The sequence below is a fragment of the Oncorhynchus kisutch genome, linkage group LG11, assembly GCF_002021735.2.
Source record: "Oncorhynchus kisutch isolate 150728-3 linkage group LG11, Okis_V2, whole genome shotgun sequence".
NCBI lineage: Eukaryota > Metazoa > Chordata > Actinopteri > Salmoniformes > Salmonidae > Oncorhynchus > Oncorhynchus kisutch.
Genome location: NC_034184.2, coordinates 36,209,605 through 36,223,832, shown reverse-complemented (window position 1 = coordinate 36,223,832; position 14,228 = coordinate 36,209,605). Strand labels below are relative to the sequence as shown.

The 14,228-nt window shown below is 42.0% G+C and overlaps 1 protein-coding gene across 1 annotated transcript in view; it reads left to right on the top strand.

Annotated features, from left to right (window-relative positions):
• Positions 1-14,228, top strand: part of LOC109899725 (SH3 and PX domain-containing protein 2A-like) — an 84,438-nt gene that overhangs the window by 26,759 nt on the left and 43,451 nt on the right. Inside the window, exon 6 of the mRNA XM_020495193.2 lies at positions 4,510-4,541. Within this exon, the coding sequence (XP_020350782.1) occupies positions 4,510-4,541 (32 nt within the window). The remainder of the gene's footprint in view (positions 1-4,509; positions 4,542-14,228) is intronic.

Here is a 14,228-nt window from a genome sequence, read left to right as displayed (position 1 = left end):
AAGTGGGTGGTTCTATGCCCTCCCAGGCCCACCATGGCTGCGCCCCTGCCCAGTCATGGGAAATTGATAGACTAGGGCCTAATGAATTTATTCCAATTGACTGATTTCAGTAAAATAGTTGAAATTATTGCATGTTGAGTGTTTATTTTTGTTCAGTGTATTTACCTTCACTGACATGGATTCAGTAACTCCATTGTCTAGGGCAGGGTTCCCCAATAGGTGGCCCGTGGGTGATTTATTTGACCCCCACAAGATTTCTGAATAAAAATAAAAAATAAAAAAATTAATTAATTGTTGGACATAAAATATTGTAAAATCACCAGGAAATCAAATGTATTTATATAGCCCTTTGTACATCAGCTGATATCTCAAAGTGCTGTACAGAAACCCAACCTAAAACCCCAAACAGCAAGCAATGCAGGTGTAGAAGCACGGTGGCTAGGAAAAACTCCCTAGAAAGGCCAAAACCTAGGAAGAAACCTAGAGAGGAACCAGGCTATGTGGGGTGGCCAGTCCTCTTCTGGCTGTGCCGGGTGGAGATTATAACAGAACATGGCCAAGATGTTCAAATGTTCATAAATGACCAGCATGGTCTTATAATAATAAGGCAGAACAGTTGAAACTGGAGCAGCAGCACGGTCAGATGGACTGGGGACAGCAATGAGTCATCATGTCAGGTAGTCCTGGGGCATGGTCCTAGGGCTCAGGTCCTCCAAGAGAGAGAAAAAAAGAGAGAATTAGAGAGAGCATATGTGGGGTGGCCAGTCCTCTTCTGGCTGTGCCGGGTGGAGATTATAACAGAACATGGCCAAGATGTTCAAATGTTCACAAATGAACAGCATGTTCGAATAATAAGAAGGCAGAACAGTTGAAACTGGAGCAGCAGCACGGCCAGGTGGACTGGGGACAGCAAGGAGTCATCATGTCAGGTAATCCTGGGGCATGGTCCTAGGGCTCAGGTCCTCCGAGAGAGAGAAAGAAAGAGAGAAGGAGAGAATTAGAGAACGCACACTTAGATTCACACAGGACACCGAATAGGACAGGAGAAGTACTCCAGATATAACAAACTGACCCTAGCCCCCCGACACATAAACTACTGCAGCATAAATACTGGAGGCTGAGGAAATCAGCTCAAATTGATTTCAATGTAGGAAGTCTGTTCCCAAATATTCCCATGGATAATTAGATGTGCTTTTCTGATCGTACCCCAATGTAATCAAAGTTTGAAATGATTCCGTTTGTGTCAAATACTATATATTTTTGCGATTCTTGCGGTCAATTTGAGGAGTACAAATGATTTATAACTACCTTCCGACCATTCGCTCAAGGAAAAATAGGCCCATAGCTGAATGTAACTGGGGACCCCTTGTCTAGGGGCTTTTGCTTAATTGGAAATGAAGGTGTCATTGACTCTATACCTCATTGACTCTGTAATGCATGCTTGTCTTCACTTATCAACCCCCTCCTCCCTCAACCGCACACACTGCATGATTCTGTGGGTAGGTCAACTCTCCATTGATTATAATGACTTCCTGTCCAATTACTTTTGACCTCGAACCAGGGGTTACTCATGCAGGGGGCAGACTATGGTTACGGACAGCAGTATTTGTTTACCATATACCTCGAGTGGACTCAGCCTCTTGGCTGAAACCCAACTGGCTGAAAACTGTGTGCAAAAGACTAATATCTCACACATTCCATGTCTAATGGGCCCACCAACAAAGACTGAGCTGCAGTCAGATACAAACAGCTGGTTATTCTCAGCTCAGGATGGGCCCATACAGATTCAGATTTAATTATACGTTTAAAACCCCCACCCATACATTGAATGTTTGTGTGTGTGAGGGTGTGCATGAGGGAGAGCGTGGTGAGAGACGATTGTTTCGAGCTTGTATATGTGTGTGTGTGTGTGTGTGTGTGTGTACTGTATGTCTATGCCCTTTCCAGTCAGCAAAAGGTTCACTTCACTGCAGAAAGCACTAGCACACTGTCTTAACATGTTAATAGTGTTTGGACATATTTCTCCTCTCAACTTCCCCACATCTATTCGATTTTACTGTTGGTAGGAGTGTGTTGAGCCAGAGAGTGTGCGCACATTCCTCTCCTGGGAAGTGTATTATTCCAGCTCTGAGGTACGGGTTACTCGCAAGCCTGGCCGATCCAGCATCCCCCGGTCCCCCCACCCCAACTTTCTACCCCCAAAGCTCCCCAGCCCCTCTACCCCACCCTCAGACCTCCATGGTAATGCGTTTCATATGCCACTACGGCCCAGAACCATAAACAGCTAGCTCCAGAGGCCAGCAGCCCAACCGTCCAACAGAACAGCTCTATTCTCCTGAGTGGCCCTCAGGAAAGAATTGGCTGAAGTGGTGTAGTGATTCTTGATGTGTACAGTATGTTAGGGAGAGGGGTTGCGTTTAAGATAGGTGTACAACTGGAACTTATACTGTAGCTGCATACTGTAACCTTAACTACATCAACTACCTCAACATACAAATTATGAATCAACTATAAATTAGCTACTTATTAGTACTTGGCTTGTTCCATATCAGTAAAATGTGTCCTCTTTAGGTCACTAAGTCAGGATAAACTTTAATAAAGTGGTTCCAAAAAGCTATTGTTCATTTGTGATACAGTACAAGTCGTCTTGCTTAGAATGTTTGTGGGTTGTTGTTTTTTTGCAACACAAACATACTATGTTGGCTGGGAATCAAAACGAGCTGGATATACGATTATTTCATCTCTCACCCATGATAATCTAAAGTTATAAAATGTTTACAGTAGGAGTGTTATAGTTGTTATTCAGTAGTGTCCAGGCATCTCATTTGGATCTAATGTTTAGAATATGCATGCATGTATGTATATTCCATGTAACAGTTAGTGGCAATTTGTATCTTTTTGGGCAACCTGACCAAATTCACATAGAAATGTGAGTTATAGATTTAGGTAGCTCTGTTGTTCTATGTGTGCTATTTCTATGATTCCCGTTCTTAAGTTTTGTTTTTGTGTCTTTTACTTTCGGTTTTGTACACCAGCTTCAAAACAGCTGAAACAACACATTTTTGGGTTATGGAAAATACACTATATTTCACAGAGGTTTAGATAGTACAATGATTATCTACACTATAATAGCTTATTTTGTAACAGACTGAAATTAGGCAAACTATTCGTGTTTTAGCAACCAGGAAATGGCAGAGCAATTCCTGCATAGTGCAACTTTAAATGGAAGTGTCTTTTCAACTGATTGTGTTGTTATTTAAAAAATTACGTAAGATTTAATGAGTGCCAAGGTAACTATTTACATGTCTCAAGGCACCATATAAAATATGACTCTGCCTAGTTGTGTGTTTCAGAAAATTACTCTGAATATTCAGGACTCCTGAGTGGCGCAGCGGTCTAATGCTAGAGGTGTCACTACAGACCCTGGTTCGATTCCAGGCTGTATCACAACCAGCTGTGTTTGGGAGTCTCAGGGAGGTGCACAATTGGTCCAGCGTTGTTAGGGTTTGGACGGGGTATGCTGTCATTGTAAATAAGAATTTATTATTAATTGACTTGCCTAGTTAAATGATAAATACAAAATATTGCGACGTACCTCAGCAGGTACATTTGGTTGTGGGAATGTACGATTTTGGTTTCCCATTGGTTCTGAGAACGAGGCCATAAGTTTCCTGACTGGTAAAACTGAAGTTTTTTTTAAACGTTCTGAGAACGGTAGTGAACATTTTGCCTGTTCTGGGAACGTACATTTTTAGATTGCAGCCAGGTTCTGAGAATGTCTTACTATGGACCCTGAAAGCTTTCATGGGAGGCAAAATTAACATTCTGAGATCAGACATCATAGGTTATTTGAGAATGGACATAGGTTATTTGAGAAAATGTTTCAATAACTCATAGCTTAGTTGAACTATTTTGAAATCCAAGCACAGATATGACACGGAAATTCATTTGCTTAGGCATTAATCATGCAAACACATTTCTTTTTTCTTGTGGCACAGCGTCAGTTAAATTTGAGCCTATTATTTTCTGTTCTTATCTATGAAATGAGTCCACTGCGCTACCAGGATGGAGCTAGCATACCATGTTTTTTTTACTGTCCATTTTAGTCTATTCAAACACCCTATTTCAAAGGAAACGACCACTCATTAAGATCAGGCGTGTCCATTTCATTGCAGTGTTCTCTCTCACTGACACACGCACAACGCACACACAATCACATACCCAACATTCACCAATAAACATACTCAAATCAAAAACCACTCACTTTCTCTCACTCTTTCTTACACATAATGTACACACAGCAATCCCCCTCTATCTATTTCCCTCATTCTCCCTCTCTCTCTCTGGCTTGCTCTGTGTGTGGTGCCTGTCTGTGTGTGTGCATTCTTAATCAGGGTTAGGCTGGTAGCTGGTAGGGTACAGAGTCCTGTGTGGGACAACATGCTCCTGCTTTGCCCTGGCTCCCTGTCACACACTTACCATGACTCTCTGGTGTTGCTTCTTTTTCAGAGACTATGGGGGATCCACCAAACACAAATCAGGTAAGACAAATCACCTCCCAGCTAGCACATAACGTTCTGAGAACCATCCCATCTAGCACATACTGTTCTGAGAACCATATGTTTCTTAGAGCTTGGTGAGAGCATGTTTGTGCTATGGCTATTTTGCATGTAACCTTCCCACGAAGTTCTGTGAATGGTTCAGGACAGCCAGCACATAACGTTCTGAGAACCGTATGTTTCTTAGGTGGGAATTTCAGTACTTCAGTATAGCATTTTCTGCAGGTTTCCTCATGGATTTAAAGTCATGTTCTCAGAACACAATGAAAAATGTCCATAAAACCACAAGAAACCATTAGTAACGTTCAAAGATCATTCTAAGAATGTTATTTAAAAACAGCATCAACAAAACTCTCTCTATCCTCTATCTCAGGGGTTCCTAAACTTTTTTTGGCCCACAACCCCATTTTGATATTAAAGACAAATTAAGACTCCAACATGCAAAAACAATTATGGAATCAACGGCATATGTTTTCTTTAAAAAAAAATGGGGCTATGAACGTCTATTACAAATCATTCTGACAGGACTTTCAAAGTATATAAATCTGAAGGAAGTATGGTTTGAAGTGAAATCCATCAAACTTATTGGTAAATTCAGAAAATCATCAGGCAATAATTTTGTATGATCTTCTGTGTAGAAAATAACTATTTCTTGTCCACTCTGTTCTAATGAGTCCTGCGTGGCTTGTGGGCATTTTAGAGGAAAACATATTGTACGTGTTCCTGAGAGTCTTATCTGTCATTGATAGAGTCGTAATATTTTGCAGTTCAAATGGTTCCAAGTATAGAGCCACATTTGTAGTAAGAAAACAGAAACCACTGTTTATTGTAACCAAATCTAGCAGCTACCGAAGGTTATTGAAGTAACCCCAGTTCTATGAACCAAGCACATTTTTTTCAGAGATTCTCTAACACCATTTTCAAATGAGTAGTTTGGGAAACCCTGCTCCATCTTGTTAAGTGTGTTCTGTTATGTTGGCCACACCCACTAATTGGCCTCACCTGATCTTAATGAGTGCTTGTTCCTTTGAAAGGGGGTCTGTTTGAATAGACTAAAATTAAAAGCTTTGGACAGAGCCTTGAAAAAGTGTTCATCTCCCTTGGACATACACAAAATAGTTTAAATTGGTGAAGTGAAATGGAAAAAATAAGTTGTTTCAAAAATGTCTTACAAATAAAAAAACTGAAAAGTGGTGCGTGAATATGTACTCACCCCCTTTGCTATGAAGCCCCTAAACAAGATCTGGTGCAACCAATTACCTTCAGAAGTCACATAATCTGTTAATTAAAGTCCACTTGTGTGCAATCTAAGTGTCACATGATCTGACACATGATCTCAGTATGTATACACCTGTTCTGAAAGGCCCCAGAGTCTGCAACACCACTAAGCAAGGGGCAACACCTAGCAAGCGGCACCATGAAGACCAATGAGCTCTCTAAACAGGTCAGGGACAAAGTTGTGGAGAAGTACAGATCATGGTTGGGTTATAAAAAAATATCCAAAACTTTGAACATCCCACAGAGCACCATTAAATCCATTATAAAAAAATTGAAAGAATATGGCACCACAACAAACCTGCCAAGAGAGGGCCGCACACCAAAACTCACGGACCAGGCAAGAAGGGCATTAATTAGAGAGGCAACAAAGAGACCAAAGATAACCCTGAAGGAGCTGCAAAGCTCCACAGTGAAGATTGGACTATCTGTCCCAAAAAATAAGCACACACGTTTTGTGTTTGCCAAAAGGCATGTGGAAGACTCCTCAAACATATGGCAGAAGGTACTCTGGTCAGATGAGACTAAAATTGAGCTTTTTGGCCATCAAGGAAATTATATTTCTGGCGCAAACCCAACACCTCATTGGCAGGGACTGGGAAACTGGTCAGGATTAAAGGAATGATGGATGGCGCTAAATACAGGGAAATTATTGAGGGGAAACCTGTTTCAGTCTTCAAGAGATTTAAGACTGGGACAGAGATTCACCTTCCAGCAGGACAATGACCCTAAGCATACTGCTAAAGCAACACTCAAATGGTTTAAGGGGAAACATTTAAATGTCTTGGAATGGCCTAGTCAAAGCCCAGACCTCAATGCAATTGAGAATCTTGGTATGACTTAAAGATTGCTATTCACCAGCAGAACCCATCCAACGTGGAGCAGTTTTGCCTTGAAGAATGCGCAAAAATCCCAGTGGCTAGATGTGCAAAGCTTATAGAGACATACCCCAAGAGACTTGCAGCTGTAATTTCTGCAAAAGTTGGCTCTACAAAGTATTGACTTTGGGGGTGGTGAATAGTTATGCACGCTCAAGTTCATTTTTTTGTCTTATTTCTTGTTTGTTTCACAATAAAACCTATTTTGCATCTTCAAAGTGGTAGGCATGTTGTATAAATCAAATGATACAAACCCCCCCAAAAATATATTTCAATTCCAGGTTGTAAGGCAACAAATAGGAAAAATACCAAGGGGGGTGAATAATTTCACAAGCCACTGTATGAGTTTAAAAACAACATGATATGCCAGCTCCACTCTGTGGCGCAGTGGACTACTTCCATGGATTGAGAACAGAAGATCATATGTTTGAATGTCACTGATGCTGTGCCACAATTAAAAATAAATCTGATTACATGACTTATGCCTATCTGTGCTTGGAGTTAAAACAGATTAGCAGAGTTATTAAAAGTGTTACTGAAACATGTTCTCAGTACATTATTTAATTACCTTCAAATAACCTAGCATTTATATTTTCAGAACATAAAACCTCCCAGGCAGGGCCAGACTAGCGCTTTTGGGGCCCCGTGGCACTTGACTTAATTGTGGGAGGGGGGGGGGGGGATTCAGATGACTTACTGCATTATAACACGTTTTGCCATGGTGAGAAAAAGTTGCAGTTTTGTAATGCTATTACACAACTTTTGTCACAAAGAAAGTTTTTGTTCTTGCAGTTTTAAAGTTAATTTCCTGGAATTCTACACATTTTGCTGTCATCTGCTATCTGAGGGCCCCCTGACCAAATTAGGAAACTTGTGGCTTCGTTTACCAGAACCAATGGGACACCAAAAATGTACGTTCCCACAATTTCCAAGGAACCAAATGTGCTAGCTGGGCTAATTTCTCTCTATATTGAACAGCATTAAATATAGAGGTGCATATTTTCTGCTCCGGTCTGTTACATTGCAAGGTGTCCTGTTTGTAATATTTGTTTTCAGTGGTAGTATGTTCTATTTCGATTAAGTTATTACAGTATTGTATTACTTTGGTTAGTTATCGAGTTAGCTGCAACAGGTCTTGTAGCCTATGTGATGATGTATGTAAGTCCATTATTGAAATTAATTTGGTAGGTGCGTGTGTCTGTGTCTCGTATCCCTGTTGGCGTGTATGTGTGTAGGCATATACTGTATGTCTTTGTACCAAATAGGCAGACAGTAGTAAAGCATTTCTTGGGAGTACATAGCCTTTCCACCGACAGCTGAACAAAGCTGTATAATGTCATAAGTGTATAACAAGACCAACTCAGCTCACGATAACATATCAAGTCTCTGCTTAAGACACACAGCCAAATCATACATGGCTCATTGTGATGAAAGGGTTAAGCAAACAGCATTGGGTGGAATGGAGCACCTGTTTGTACAGCTATGCTGTGCCTGGGTAGGGTGCTGGCTGTTGAGGCAGTGAGTGGGCTCAGTGCATGGGGATATGGGCGTGGGTGGGGTTATACAGAGGATTCAGAGGGGCTGGGGAAGCAGCTGTGCATCTGCGGTATGACCGTGTGTGTGTGTGTGTGTGTGTGTGTGTGTGTGTGTGTATGTGTGTGTGTGTGTGTGTGTGTACTTGAGTCTTCAGAATTCTAGACTCTACTTACCAGGTGACAAAATGGGAGGTGATTCATGAAGCTGCCATGGATTTGACACAAACATTCTGTGAAAATGTACTTTACACATACAGTAGACCTAGAGTATTATGCAGAAAATAGTACAGCTGAATTTCTCATTCCTGGTAACCTAATTTTCTCGTTGCTTCTCTCTGATAGGAAAACACACTTGAAGTTGCCACGAAATGAAACGAGACTCCAACCCAATTTCATTCTTTACTCTATGGTATTGTGCCTTTACGTATCAGTGAATTCCATTGACATGATGAAATGGAAAGCTTGCCTTATTTCAGGTGTGTGTCTCTGTCGTCACCTACATTCAGACCATGCTACGTATTGCAGTTCTTCCAGGAATCGGAGGCTGGAATAATAGGTTATTCACAGTTGTAAACATTGCTGTTCCGATACATTTTAAATGGTTACAGTAGACGAACAATGATGAATTAATGAATGGGTCCCATTTTATTGTCCCTTGTAAACAACATTTTCCGTCTTTTAGATTAAGATTGATAGCCTTGGAGGAAAAGTCTCATTTCTCAAGATGCTAATATTTTGACAACCAAGTCTAGTCAAAGCTTCTCCATCTTAGTCTTAATAGACAGCTCAGTGACCATATCTCCTTTTGAAATCTGCCTCCGGCACACCAAGACACAGGGTTAACTGCTGAGATGTTGGTATTACTTTATTAAACCAGGACAGCGGAGCGAGTGTGCGAGTCTGTGGTGAATCTGTGCTGTAGCTGCAGTTTATGGTCCACATAATTACATGATGTTGGTCTCCCCTAAGAGTTTACTGAAACTGTGCCCCAACAGGAAAATGTTGTCCCAGGCCTTCAAACTGCTGGCGGTTAGTGCATGGTTTAGCCAGACTGGCTACCAATGTTTACCTGGCATGCACATGCTGCAGAAATCACAGGCTATCTTATACTCTGACGTAGACAATCAGTCATTCATAGCATCGTCATTATTCTCTCGCTCTCTCCCTCCCTCTTTCTTTCTCTGTTTTTCTCTCTCTCAGTGGCTTGTCATCCCCTCACCCACCCGCCAGCTATCTTGAATGTCTTTCTTCAATATCAGTTTATCCAGGGTTCGATAGTTTCAAGTTCTGTTATTTACTTATGAACTGGTGAATTTTCTCAGAGGTAAACCACTGGGTACCTGATTAGGACCCAAAAAATGTACTCCATTGATTATGATGTTAAGATAAAGAATAGATGTCCCTGAAAACCACTGTTTAGTTATGAATATATTACTTGCCCAATGATTTGCTCCTTCATGTGGTTTCAGTAAGGTTTTGGCTTGTACCTCAGTAATTGTTCTCCAACTGTAACCTCCCCTACAATCAAATAAAATGCAAATGTATTTGTCACATGCGCCGAATACAACAGGTGTCGACCTTGACGTGAACTGGTCACTTACAAACCCTTAACCAACAATGCAGAGTTTTTTTTTTAAGTATGAAAAATTTGCTCAACTAAAGAAAAAATTGTAACACAATAAAATAACAACAATGAGCCTATATACAAGGAGTACCGGTGCCGAGTCAATGTGCAAGGGTACAGGTAAGTCAAGAGCCCTATTTTGAGCCCTTCATTCTTTAGATATGTGGCTCTATATGGGTCAAAACAGGATATACCTTACAGGTTGTTCATGTATATCTGAACTGTTTACATTGTCTAGCTCTGTCTATTATTGTCCTCTACACTAACTCTATATAGAGCAGCATACAGTTCAGTGGCTGACTAAGCACGTGAGGTTTGGTCAACACCTCATGGTCACAGCACAACTAGACTTGAAACTAGCAGGTATTGTAGTTCTATTGTTAGAATACAATGTTACTCAGAAGTAAGACCTGAATGTTTTCGCTAGCTCTATTGTGTCCCAACAGGAAAATTGTTTGAAAGTGAACACACTGTTTGGAAACTGTTTTGAAATAACTATGATAAAGAACAGTTCAGGCTGAAACACTATTTACTAAAATAAAACTTACACTTGTCCAACTCAGCACACGTTAATAAAGTTAGCTGTTTGTCTGTGAGCAGATTTACTGTGTTATTTAGGATAACAGGACTGAGTGGAGAGAGAGAGATAGAGAGAGTATGAGAGGCAGAGGGGGAGTCAGAGAGAGTAAGGGAAAGAGAGTCGGAGTCAGAGAGAGAGAGAGAGAGAGAGAGAAAGAAAGGGAAGGAGAGTGAGGGAGCGAGACACAGAAAGAGAGAGAGTGGGAAAGCGTGTCGGAGCGCTTGGAGGCACTGTGCATGTGAAAAGCAGATGGAGAGGAGGTTTACGTGGCAAATGGAAACCATTTCAGTGTTTCGCATGGACCGGAGGAGTGTGTGCACAGCCGTGCTGGCTTTATTGAAGCTGTGGGGCTCAGGGGCATATAGAGAGTGGAATTGTGTGTGTGTGGGGGATCGGGTCTGTGTGTGGAGGGTCAAGGGGTGCACAGGGGTAAGGGGCTAGCTAGTCGTGAGATTTTAGTCAATGTAGATGAATGTGTGCTTCTCTCCCACTTAAACAACTGTGGACTGTTTCAACAGTCACACTACCCTTGCTTGATAAACAGCCATTGAATACTGAGCTCTTTGACTGATCCTGCTTCCCAGATACTGGGCTTTTATTCACATGCTGCAAAGGCAATAGCACCTGAAAGATTTAATTAACTCAGTCTTACTTGAGTGTAACTACCATCTTATAATAGCATTTTCTAGGGTTAGACAATGCGAGACATGCATTTGCACCATTCTTCCATTTTTTTAATAAAGATATTGTATGGATATTTGGCTAAACTAACTCTAAAATACATACAGCAGTAGCAGAACTGCATTATAAACTGACTAGTCTCTTCAACCACAAAGACAGTGTGTGCACTGACAGCTTCAGTTACTTTTTGCAGAAGTAGATGACTCCATCGGGAGTTCTACTCAGGGGTCAGCGTAAAGCCAAGCCTCCCAGTTTCTGACAGTGACAATTTGTCACATTGGCCTCCGACATGGAACCAACCCCTCCTAACCCCACAGCAGGCAGCTAGCTGGAACACACAAAAAAAAGCAATGGAGTCTTCGTCTCATAATAACCAGTGTGTGCCAGAAAATATGATAGGAAACCAACAGACACTAAATAAGGAAAAGGGACTGGCTGATGAGTTTCAATGCTAAACAGCTGTTGAGTGTCAACTCAGCTAACAATTCTAGGGAGAGAACATTTTTGCACTGTTACATGTAATGTTCCCCTAATGTTTGAGTGTCCAATTTTTCGTTAGAATGTTCTCTTAACTATCTAAGTTAGCAAATACCTCCTGAGAACCTTTTTAGCATGTTTTGGTGTTTAAAGTTAATGTCAAGCAGAACATTCACTATATATACAAAATTATGTGGACACCTCTTCAAAGTATTGGATTCGGCCAGACCGTTGCTGATGGGTGTATAAAATCGAGCTCACAGCCATGCAATCTTCATAGACAAACATTGACAGTAGAATGGCCTTACAGAAGAGCTGAGTGACTTTCAACATGGCACCATCATAGGATCCAACAAGTCATTTCGTAAAATATCTGCCCTGCTACAGCTGCCCCGGTCAACTGTAAGTGCTGTTATTGTGAAGTGGAAACGTCTAGGAGCAACAACGGCTCAGCCATGAAGTGGTAGGCCACACAAGTTCATAGAACGGGACCGCCGAGTTCTAAAGCGCACAGTGCATATAAATCGTCTGTCCTCCGTTGCAAAACTCACTATAGAGTTCCAAACTGCCTCTGGAAGCAACCTCAGCACAATAACTGTTCATCGGGAGCTTCATGATATGGGTTTCCATGGCTGAGCAGCCACACACAAGCCTAAGTTCACCAAGTGTTGGCTGGAGTGAGGTTAAGCTCACCGCTATTGGACTCTGGAGCAGCGGAAACGCGATGGAAAAATCTGGGTTTGGCGGATGCCAGGAGAACACTACCTGCCCCAATGCATAGTGCCAACTGTAAAGTTTGGTGGAGGAGGATTAGTGGTCTGGGGCTGTTTTTCATGCTTCGGGCTAGGCCCCTTTGTTCCAGCGAAGGGAAATCTTAACACTACATCATACATTCTATACAGTTCTGTCATTCCAACTTTGTGTCAACAGTTTGGGGATTTAAAAAAAAAGTTTTTTTAACCTTTATTTAACTAGGCAAGTCAGTTAAGAACAAATTCTTATTTACAGTGACGGCCTACCAAAAGGTAAAACGCCTCCAGCAGACGGGGGATGGGATAAAAAAAAGGTCCCCTCCTGTAATCCCTGTTCAAACATGACTGCACGGCTAGGCACGACTCTAACACCATCATTAAGTTTGACACAACAGTGGTAGGCCAGATCACCGACAACTACGAGACAACCTCTCCCTCAAGGTGATCAAGACAAAGGAGATGATACAGGAAAAGGAGGATTGAGCACGCCCCCATTCTCATCGACGGGGCCCGTAGTGGAGTAGGTTGAGAGCTTCAAGTTCCTTGAGCGTCCACTTCACCAACAAACTAACATGGTCCAAACACACCAGGACAGTTGTGGAGAGGGCACGACAAAGCCTATTCCATAGGTCCTGAGATCCTCAAAAGGTTCTACAGCTGCAACATCGAGAGCATCCTGACTGGTTGCGTCACTGCCTGGTATGGCAATTGCTCTGCTTCCGACCGCAAGGCACTAGAGAGGGTAGTGCGTACGGCCCAGTACATCACTGGGGCTAAGCTGTCTGCCATCCAGGACCTCTACACCAGGCGGGGTCAGAGGAAGGCCCTAAAAATTGTCAAAGACCCCAGCCACCCCAGTCATAGACTGTTCTCTCTACTACCGCATGGCAAGCGGTACCGGAGTGCCAAGTCTAGAACAAAAAGGCTTCTCAACAGTTTTTACCGCCAAGCCATAAGACTCCTGAACAGTTAATCAAATGGTTACCCAGACTATTTGCATTGTGTCCCGCCAACCGCTAACTCCTCTTTTACGCTGCTGCTACTCTCTCTTTATGATATATGCATAGTCACTTTAACTATACATTCATGTACATACTACCTCAATTGGGCCGACCAACCAGTGCTCCCGCACATTGGCTAACCGGGCTATCTGCATTGTGTTCCGCCACCCACCCGCCAACCCCTCTTTTACGCTACTGCTACTCTCTGTTAATCATATATGCATAGTCACTTTAACCATGTCTACATGTACATACTACCTCAATCAGCCTGACTAACCGGTGTCTGTATGTAGCCTCGCTACTTTTATAGCCGCGCTACTGTTATTTTTCACTGTCTTTTTACTGTTGTTTTTCTTTACTTACCTATTGTTCACCTAATACCTTTTTTGCACTATTGGTTAGAGCTTGTAAGTAAGCATTTCACTGTACAGTCTACACCTGTTGTATTCGGTGCACATGACAAATAAACTTTGATTTGATTTGAAATTTGACTTGATTTGCTGGCAGATGAGCAGTCAAAATGCTTTATCTGCTGAAGCATATAATCCAGAGTGGGTGTCCTCTATTCCTGGCAGGCTGATGAGATTCAATAGCAGCCTCAGAGGCTGATAAATCAGAGGCTGTCTGCAATGAGTAAGCAAGCTGGTTCATATGTAAGGCTCCTTAAAGACAGCGTTCAAGGCACGTTGGTGGAATCCCTCAATGGTGCTGCCCATGCTAAAACAAGCTTTTGGCCACTAGAGGCCTCTATCGTTCTCTATGGTTGTTACCCCACTTAACCTTTTCCTTGTGGAAATGCTTCCATTTATGTTTTGTTAATCGAGGAGAAAGATAACATTTGAGTAAAATGATAACTCTGCAAAGGC